The following is a 10,757-nucleotide window of genomic DNA, read 5'->3' on the forward strand; positions in this document are numbered from 1 at the left end:
CCATCAGATCGGCTAAGGGAAGAGCGGAAAACTGACCAAACTCCAGCACAAAAAAAAAAAAAAAAAAAAAAAAAAAAAAGTTGAGTGACCTGCACAGAGTCCGTATCGTAGACTTTTTCTCTCGGTCGCTGTAGGAAATATGCAATTCAAGTTCAAGTTTTAAAAGCATGCTGAAATGAACTTGTGAGGGAAGCCCTTCAAAGAAAGGAAAGCAGCTGACTTTCCTCCTCCTCCTTTGGGCGTTGGAGGTGATTTTGGGTGGATGGTGATAGTTGAGGGTGAAGCAGTTAATTGCGGAGTCCGTCCCTCATTTCCATTTCAGTGTGTCCACTGGAGCTCGGCCAATCCAATGCATCATTTACTATCATAATGATATATCCTCACAACATCAGATCATTTCCGTTATTGTGCAGCTCGAGTTTTTGAGAATATTTTTTTCAGTGGGTCTCTGCTGATGTATGTGAAGGAGGAAGATCTATCAGCAGAAGAATGTCCCGTCGGAAGCAAGCGAAACCACAGCAGCTCATATCAGACGAGGACCCTTCACTGCTGGAGCTGCTGCCCGAACACGGTGAGTGTTAAAGGCTGCTGCTGTTCAATCACTCAATGCAGTGCAATAATAAGCCTAAACAAGGGTTATACAATTATTCAATTTAGTGTAAAGCAGTTAACACATAGCAAAATTACAACCTTTGCTTTGCTAAAACTGCTTTGCATTTTTTTCGGGTATAAGCAAGAATTGAAGATAAAAACGTGTAAATTCATATTAGCACCCTGCTAATCATTTTTGCCATTATATTTTATTTAAAAGAGTACAACGAATAAACTAAGAGCAATATGATATGACTACAGATTAATATGTTTTAAATGCTTAATTTAAGAGGAATATTATAATGTCAATTTATTTTTCATTTATAATATTATTAGTAAACACTGGACAAGTTATTAAAATACTTTTTTCTTAAATGTGATTTTCGTCATCATTTCTAATATAAATAAAATGTCTTGGCGTATTAACAGGATTGTCGGCAAACTGAAAGTTTATGGGGTTTAAATGAAACTCTCTGAATATTAATTCAGCTAACATCAAAAATGTATTTATCGTAGTGTATTGGTGTTAGTTTACAGAAACTCCTGAAAATAGCCTACCTTTTCTTACTCTGAGGTCCTCCAGGTTTTTTATTTTTTTTTATTTTTGTATAAATAATAAATGTTATTTAAAATTATTTAAAAATACTTTTTTGTTTTACTTCCGGGTAAAATAAAAAAAAAAAAAGATTTTTTTTTCTGACTTCGCCTAATATTCAAGACTCTTCAGGACTTGTTAAACAATCCAAATCGTTAGGAAAAGAAACAAAGAACATTAGGTAATGTCTTTGGTAATATCCTTAAGTGTGTTATAATCTATTAGGATACAGAGACTTAAAACAACCTTTACCTGCATTTTCGCATTAATAATTAGGATTGCACCAACCGCTTTCTTGCGAATGAAAACAAATCGAGCTTTTACATGTTGCAGTTTTCTGAATTTTTTTATTATTATTATTATTATTATTTTATTATTATTATTTTTTTTTTTTTTGTAATTGAAAATACACTAACTGATCGCATGCAGTGTGTTCAGAGACAGGCTCCTATGCTCAGCTGAGTGAAACACCTGCTTTATGTCTGAAGTTTTTTCCTCTGATATTCAGGCTCAATCACTCAGCACATTCTCAATTTAGCACTTCATCTAGGTTGCCACTCATTACTCTTTAAGTCAAAGTTCAAGTTATCACTACAAATGTGAGCATTTTCATTCTTTAAAAGCAAATGAGAGTTACGTAAATAATAATAATAATAAAAAAGAAAACTCACATGATTTTTCATGACATTAAAGTCTAATATATATGTTTTGTATTAGATCTAAAATATATACATATTTTAAAATATTTTTTTCTCAATTTTGAAATTGGCTGGTTTCCTTGAATCACTGTTTAGTAGAATTTAAGAACAAGTTTATTTTTCATGACTTGCAAATGCATTAGAATAGTCAGAGTAGCCTACTTACAAAATCCCAACCCAAGCTAAACATAAATACACACAAATGCACACACTTGCAAAGACAAACACATATTCAGAGAGAGAGAGAGAGAGAGAGAGAGAGAGAGAGAGAGAATATTTATACAAGTAAAGATGCTGAAATTTGACATATTTGAATTCTTACCAGTACTGAACATATTATATTGACTTATGATTTTTATCTTGTTGTGAAACACAAATATGTTTTAAGCATCCTAATCTCCACCAACACCACACATGCAAATCTTGTGGCACATGATGTGAATTCAACTGCATTTGAACAGCAGTAGAAGTAGTGATTATTTCTCTATTACAGTAGTTTAATGAAATAATCGCTCATGCTGTAAGAATGTAACCAGTTACCATATGTTCTCACTGAGACCTGAGTGCCCAGTACACCTTTGTCATACTTCATTGCTTACATGTCATGTAATGTTGAGTGTATTCAGTAAGAATATTTATTTGAGCAGGCTCGTCCTCTTCTTTGCTGAGTGCTGTCTCAAGTAGACCATGTTTCTTTAGCCATATCCTCTGCTTTGCTCAGCACCGGTATTTAAATGCTTGTTTTGCTTTTGTTTGTCTGGCTTTTGTGAATTTACATTGTTGTCAAATGATGGCTAAGTGGACTCTTTTGTGTAGGAACTCATGGCGTGCCATGAGACAGAGCCATGTCACCCCCCCACCACCGCCCCACCCAGTCACCCCATATCACTACTCCACTTGCCCCTGAGGTGGGCCAATTTAAAGTGCTTTAAAGATACCGCATGCTCTGAACCTTTGGCTGTATGGCACCGCCATGGTGCTGTCAAGCTTTAAATGCAATTGGTACAGATATTCCATGGACCTTGGCAAAGTGGCTTGCATATGTCCAATGAAGTATTAATTATGATCATCTTACTGCTGTCTCCGCTGAGCTCAGTCTCTCATCACCACCCAGCTAAAGGGGTCCTATTAAACTCTCTTTATCATACTAATACACATTCCTGTTTACTTGTTTTATTTAAAAATTACTAAGAAAGAAAGTCCTGCTGCAGTTATTTACACAATTTATTAAAAGTCACTTTCATTGGTGAAACTTAATGTACCATTGTCAGGTTAATTAACTCATATTAAATAATGTTTTGGACTTGAATGAAACCAGTTAATTTAAATATAACCATTTGAAGCACATTTGAAAGTTTCTTTTAGGTTTTAGGTTTAGCTGACAAAACATTTTTACAGTGTGGGGATTTTGTTATTCATTTTAATTTATTCAGTGTAGATTATGTCATTCTTTTGAAAAAGAGTGAATGGGAAACCTCCCAAGTTCCTCAGTGCAGCTGTTTGCTATTGTTTTTGTTTTTTTAAATGTATGCTTACTTTTTAGTCGAGGTCTTTAGATAACATATGTTGATATGCCAAGGATGTTTAGCCAAAGAAGCAGCTTGATCAATCTAACTCTAGTCCAGTTCTCCAGTTAAGAGCAGCCAGTCAGGATCATGCAAGAAGGTCTTGCAGACTTTAACTGTAACTGAATACGGTATCAGAGCACATACTAAAACATATTGTTAATGTTTGAGCTACACATCTGCAAGCAGTGACAATGCTAAAAGTGACAAAATAAAGTGTGCTTATTGTGCTAAATATAGAAAGCTTAGGAAGTTCTCTCTCTCTTATTCTTTGTGTGTTTTTCTGTATGTTTAAGGTGTGCCTGTTCTCTCTGGCATTAGTCTCTTCATCACTGGGGACTGACATAGCATAATGTTTTATTAATATAGCAAAAGCTGTAGGTTGGCACTAGTACAATATAATGCTTTAGACCAAAATAGCACACAAGTTTTACATTTTTTTTTTAATAAAAGTGAATAAGTTGCATTTAAAGCATTTGTGAATCTGGGTATTTATTCATATTTAAAAAGCATATAAGGATATATTTTTGTGAGTCAGTCTTTAAAAATAAAGAAATATTTATTTGCCCATACATCTAACAGTAAAAGGCACGAATGCTTTATCTGATATAATAAGACAGATTTCTGTTTCTAAGATTGCTCAATGTAGAAAAGAATTATAGAAAAGAATTGTCATGGTTGCCTTTTTTTATTATTATTTGTTAAATGAAAAGGGTTTTATGCAATAGCCATCCAGTCTCAGGTATTTGGTTAAGAAAATGAATCTTGTTATTCTTTGATGCTATTTTCAGTTTTTCACCTTGTGGTTTGTAGGGTTATCACACAACACCTAAATGTTTATTTCTTGCTTTAAAAGACTGGCTTGAGAAAGGTAAAGGTGGGTTAGACTTTTTAGATACATAGAGGAACACACATGAAAGATGCATTTAATAGATAAAGATCTGTTACTGCAGCATGAGCTTAAATAGCACATAAATCTGGTACAGAATTTTCAAATAATTAATTTGTGTTATTGCATGTTGAAAATATGCATCCACATTATAAGTTCCGATCTTCCTATCAGTCAATCCATAAAATCTGAGCATGCCATGAACCGCAGAATGGCAAAAAGTTAAAAAATATTTTTTTTCCAAGGTAAAATCATTAATAATGTCAGGCATGTTCAACACTATATGTGAATCAGTCACAGTTTTCAGGGAAACTAAATTACAGTCAAACCCAAACCCAACCAAAACATTGCAGCCAAGCGCAAATAGGGCTAATTAACAAAAAAACATATGCCATTTAATTAAATGTACAGATTAAAATGCAAGATCTAAACAGATTGATCAGATGTGATAGGCTTTGTTATCACATGTAAACTATAATGGACATGCATTTATAAAATACACTCGTTACAGTTTAAGTCATATCAGCTGCAGTCTGTCAGGGTGCATTTATTTTGTGGTATTTGCTAAATCATAGATTGCCTATTATTCTGACAGTACTGATAGAGACACTCAAATACTTGATTTGTACTCAGACAAAGTGGCTTTGAACTGTATGAAATATTGGAAATCAATGGTTTGCATGGAATTCCTTCTAAGAGGCAATATCCACAACTGGTTGGTCCTCATAATTTGATGGATTGCACAAAGAAAATTATAAGATGGCTATATAAAGGAGAGAGGAATTACCAAAACTGGTGGGTAAGCTGGGGAAATTCATTTTTAAAACAGAAAAGAATAATATACAATTTTTGCCATGGAGCATTTGAACAAAAAGTCTATTAATTCATTTATTTTTGTATTATAATTTCCTCTCCCTTTCAGTCTCAAGTGAAGGAGTGGATGATTCAGACAGTGGAAATGAGAGCCGCAGTGGGAGTGAAGAGACCCATGTTTGTGAAAAGTGTTGCGCCGAGTTCTTTAAGTGGTCAGATTTCTGTGAACATCTGAAAAGCTGTACTAAGAATCCACTGGTGCTAATTATCAATGACAATGAAGTGACTTCAGACCCAGCCCAACAGTATGTAGCTGAACCATCACCTGTGCCCAGCTGCACCAGTGAGCCTGCAGACAGAGAATGTGCAGGAGAGGGCAGCCATATGCCTGCTGAAGATGATGAAGGAGCAGAGATGATACTGGAACAGGGTACTGTCCTGGACAAAGAGGATGAGCCCATGGAAGTGGAAATGTGTCTTGAGAAACCTGTAGACTCTGAAGATCAAGTTGTACAGGCAGAGCCAGAGATAAGCCTACATCAACTTGAGGACTGCAGCCAGTCCTCTGGGGCAGGATACAATATACCCAGCACTAATGTCACACTGGAAACACTGCATGGAACACGTGTGGCTGTTGCTCAGTTCTCTCAGAGTGCCCGGGGAGCACTAGCTGCTGGAGTGTCCACTATGGCTATCCCTATGATCTTGGAACAGCTCATGGCCTTGCAGCAGCAACAAATCCACCAGCTCCAACTGATAGAGCAGATTCGGAGCCAGGTGGCGCTAATAAACAGACAGGCTCCCACACAGCCAGTCCTTAACCATCACATAGACCACAGCTCGAATCCTGGCTCACAAGTAACCTCATCCTCCAAAAAACACACAGTGCCTGGCCAGCTCCAGCTACATGGCTTTATTACACCTCCTGTCAGTCAGCTTCCCATCATGATGCCCTCTTTAAATGGACAGGTCCCAGCTTCATTATCTTCAGCTTCGGAGGAAATGCGCCCAAATGTTTCTCAGACAGTTGGCCACCTGACCAGTTCTGGGATAAGCAGCAATACCACAACAAATTCTTCATATCAAACAAGCAGCTATAATATGATTCCTTCCCAACTTCCACCATGTTCATCATCTAGTGGCAGCAGCAGTAGTAGTAGTAGTAGTAGCTGCACAAGTAGAAACACCGGAACTGGGGATGGAATCAGTTGTGGTATTTCACTTCCAAGAAACACACCTAGTCCTCTAACGCTGACTCACGGAAGATTGCTCACATCCCCATCCAGCCTCCCCATCATACCTCACAGCTCATCCAGCAGTGTCATCTTCCCTAACCCTCTGGCCAGTATTGCGGCAACAGCGAACGCTCTTGATCCTCTTTCTGCCCTGATGAAGCACCGCAAAGGGAAGCCTCCAAATGTCTCAGTGTTTGACACCAAACCCAGTTCAGAAGACCCCTTCTTCAAACATAAGTGCCGATTTTGTGCCAAGGTGTTTGGAAGTGACAGTGCCCTGCAAATCCATCTTCGTTCCCACACTGGCGAAAGGCCTTTTAAATGCAACATTTGTGGAAATCGCTTCTCCACAAAGGGAAACTTGAAGGTTCATTTTCAGAGACACAAAGAAAAGTATCCTCACATCCAAATGAACCCCTATCCAGTGCCTGAGTATCTGGACAATGTACCAACTAGCTCAGGTATTCCATATGGCATGTCATTGCCCCCAGAAAAGCCTGTTACCACATGGCTGGACAGCAAGCCTGTTTTGTCTACAATTCCATCCTCAGTAGCACTGCAACTCCCTCCAACTATACCTAGCATTATTGGAAGCTGTGGGGATTCATCTAGTCTCACCCCTTTAAGCAGGTCACCTCAAAGGCCATCACCGCCATCAAGTGAGTGTACATCTCTGTCTCCTAATCACCTCAATGCTGAGGCCAGCATGACATACATTTCCAGTTCACCAAAACCTAGTGTGGTGAGTGACACACCTCCAGTTCCCATTCATCTATCACCCAGTTGCACCACCAGGCATACAGAGGTCAGCATATCCACCACTTCCATACCCCAAGTGATTCCTTTGTCCACAGTCACAACCACAACTAGCACCAGAACACAGATCACAGACTCAGTGAATACTCCCTCTTCTATCTCACATCCCGCTCTACAAATGGTCTCCGATCAGTTTAAGGCCAAGTTTCCTTTTGGTGGCCTTCTGGACTCTATGCAAACATCAGAGACCTCCAAACTACAGCAACTGGTGGAAAACATTGATAAGAAGATGACAGACCCCAACCAGTGTGTCATCTGTCATCGTTTGCTTAGCTGTCAGAGCGCCCTGAAGATGCATTATCGCATCCACACAGGAGAAAGACCCTTTAAATGCAAAATATGTGGCCGTGCTTTCACAACCAAGGGGAATTTGAAAACGCACTTTGGGGTCCACAGGTCCAAGCCCCCTCTTCGAGTTCAGCACTCTTGCCCTATATGCCAAAAGAAGTTCACAAATGCCGTAGTTCTGCAGCAGCACATCCGCATGCATATGGGGGGGCATATTCCTAACACGCCCCTGTCTGAGGGTTTTCAGGACATGGACAGAGATCTCTCCTTTAATGATAAGAGCTTAGATGACTTGGATGATGAGCTAATTGATGACATGGAGCAAGCAATGGAAGATGATGTTGATCTCAAAGAGGGAGATGTAGACCCACTCAAACCACCATGTTCATACTCAGAGATGTCACCAAGCAACTCACCACCAACCTCTCTTATCTCTAGCATTGTTGCCTTGGAAAATGAAATGAAGCTGACTGATCATGCAGTTAACATGCCCCCCTCCTTTTGTCTAAAGCCTCCAGAAAATGGGAGTGGAACTCATGGGGAAAATGGAGACATGTTTAAGAATGACTCATCTTCTACTGTAGGAGACCTAGAGAATCACAGTGTTGGAAGTCCAGCACAGTCTGAATCATCTGGCTCTTTGCAGGCTTTGTCTCCTGCCTGCAGCCAGTCTGAGAACTGCCACTCAAAGTCTCCAATTCAGGCAGACAACTGCGGCAAAGATGAGGCTCGGGTTCCCAGGGTAGTTACAGTGAAGTCTGAAAATTCAGATACCCCTTCTCCTGGATCAGAGAACACAGGTGCATTGGATCTCACTGCCACACAGCTCGCCAGGCCGTTTGTCAAAGATGAGAATCACTTCAGTCTGCTGTTCCAAGGTAGAGACAGAGGTAGTCATCTATCCCATCAAGAGGCATTTTTTCCCTAATTTTAATCTGTAGATTTGTCCTTTTGTACAAATACATATTTACAAATGCCTGACAAAAACAGTGATTTAACTACTTTTCTACTTCTACATATTGTTTTTACTGTTACTTTGAAAATATATGAGCCATTAAAAGATATAAATTTTCTTGTAATTTCTGTATGTGCTTTTCTAGGTTTAAACACTTCCAACATTATGAGCTCAGAAGCAAGCATAGTCAAACTTGAGATGAATGGGCACAGTAAGCCACTGTCCTTGAGTGAGGGCCCCCACTTAACAGTGGGCCTCCTGGCACCTGCTGCTACCCCTCAGACAACAATATGCCCTAACCTCACTCCAATGCTGGCACCGCCCCCACCTCGGCGGACCCCCAAACAACATAACTGCCACTCCTGTGGGAAGAATTTTTCGTCAGCCAGTGCTCTTCAGATCCATGAGCGCACTCACACAGGAGAAAAACCTTTTGGCTGTTCTATCTGTGGTAGAGCCTTCACCACAAAGGGAAATCTGAAGGTATGGCCAAAATAAATTTTACCTATGTGTATTATTCATGCTTTTTCTAAATAGAATGCCTCACTTTTACCTAAACGGCCATCAAATGTAATTGTATGGATGATGTAATTGAGTTAATCAATAGGATAAACCAGGTTTTTCATTTGAAAATGTATTTGTCTTGTCACACAGTGAATTTTCAAACAATAATTGTAATTGAAGATTTAACTTGTTTTATTCACTGGTTACTAACATAAAATTCTACATTTATTTCTACATTTACACTTCATACTAATAAGTGCATTAGGATTACATGTAAATAAACATTACAGTGTCTGTATTTGTGATGCATATGAACTGAACTGGCATGATCCTTCTTATTTCAGGTCCACATGGGAACCCACATGTGGAACAATGCCCCAGCCCGGCGGGGAAGACGGCTCTCAGTGGAGAACCCCATGGCTCTTTTAGGTGGAGATGCAATGAAATTCAGTGAGATGTTTCAGAAGGATCTTGCAGCGCGAGCAATTAACGTAGACCCAGGCTTCTGGAATCAGTACGCAGCAGCCATCACCAATGGACTGGCACTGAAAAACAACGAGATCTCTGTCATTCAGAATGGAGGCATTACTACAATCCCTATTAGCCTGGGTGGGGGTGGAATCCCTGCGGTAGGCGCAACGACAGGAGGGATGGAGAGATCTCACACCGGGAGCAGCCCTCCAGTGACTGGCCTAGAGAAGACTAACTTGGAGGTGGGAGCTGGACGTCCCTTCTCCAGATTCATGGAGGAGAACAAAGAGATTGGGATCAATGAATGACTTTAGAAAAGGACACAGACAAAAAGACTAATGACTTTATTGAAATTTGGAAGGCAATTATTAATACAGTTTGATTTCTTACTGTATGTACTATATTATGTAGAGATGAAGTCTGATATGCTGTTTAGTTTTAGTACCCCTCAGTCATACTATTTCATTCATACAAAGAAAACTTTGTCTCATTTGAAAATCTTTTGTCTTGCAAGGTTTGCATGGTAATTTATGGTTTCTATCAGTATGTTTCTAGTTGTATGACACTCTGACATATATGAGTGTCAGTTGACATGGGTAAAAAAGGCAAAAAAGAAAAGTGCAATTTCTGCATGGATATAAGTGTGGTTGCTTTGTGTGAAAGGGGAAAACATGAAATTGGACAATGTCTTGGTGAGCTTTTTTAATTAATTATCTAGACATTTGATAGGAAAAAAGTCTTAACTATTTTAATCTTTACATGTACTCCTGGCATTGTCTTATGAGTGTCCTATGTCTTTAGTATTTATAATATAAAAAAGCGGGTAAAAATGTATATAATGTCCCTGGGGTTATATTAATCCATTTATTTTATTTATTTACATTTTATTCAAAATATCTTAAGAAAAAAAAAAACAGCATTTCTTCATCTCACCAATGCAGACATATTGTGAGTGTTTTATATATATATATATATATATATATATATATATATATATATATATATATATAGCATGCAATGGTGTAACAGATGTGCTACACAATGGGACAGCTACGATATCTAAAGCTGCTTCACTCACAAGCCTGATTTTAACCTTTGTAAAAAGAAAATGAAAAAATAGTTCTTAAAAAACTGCTGTGTATACTGTGGACAAACAAAACTGGTATGCATATTTTGTAACATCACAAAAGATATGTTGATTTGCAAATTTGCCATGTTTGTGAATGCACTTTTTGGGGGAATGGTGTTGTCTGTGAGATTGTATTAACAATGGGACTGAGCTATCTGTAACTCTTTCCTTTATTCCTTTTTGTTTGTGGGGTTTGTAAATGTGAGTT

General features: G+C 38.5%; 1 protein-coding gene across 2 annotated transcripts; it reads left to right on the forward strand.

The window, feature by feature from the left end:
- The first annotated feature begins 336 nt into the window (after positions 1 to 336).
- On the forward strand, positions 337 to 10,461 carry LOC127452517 (sal-like protein 3). 2 transcript variants are annotated; one of them, XM_051718013.1, is made up of 4 exons: positions 337 to 571; positions 5,261 to 8,380; positions 8,591 to 8,928; positions 9,294 to 10,461. In XM_051718013.1, the coding sequence occupies exons 1-4, from the start codon at positions 490 to 492 to the stop codon at positions 9,726 to 9,728; spliced, it is 3,975 nt and encodes a 1,324-aa protein (XP_051573973.1). In that variant the 5' UTR covers positions 337 to 489; the 3' UTR covers positions 9,729 to 10,461. The 2 variants fall into 2 exon arrangements, with proteins under 2 accessions (XP_051573973.1, XP_051573975.1); XM_051718015.1 differs by having other exon boundaries at positions 5,261 to 8,368.
- Positions 10,462 to 10,757: the final 296 nt, after the last annotated feature.

This window comes from Myxocyprinus asiaticus, chromosome 15 (genome assembly GCF_019703515.2).
Source record: "Myxocyprinus asiaticus isolate MX2 ecotype Aquarium Trade chromosome 15, UBuf_Myxa_2, whole genome shotgun sequence".
Taxonomy (NCBI): Eukaryota; Metazoa; Chordata; class Actinopteri; order Cypriniformes; family Catostomidae; genus Myxocyprinus; species Myxocyprinus asiaticus.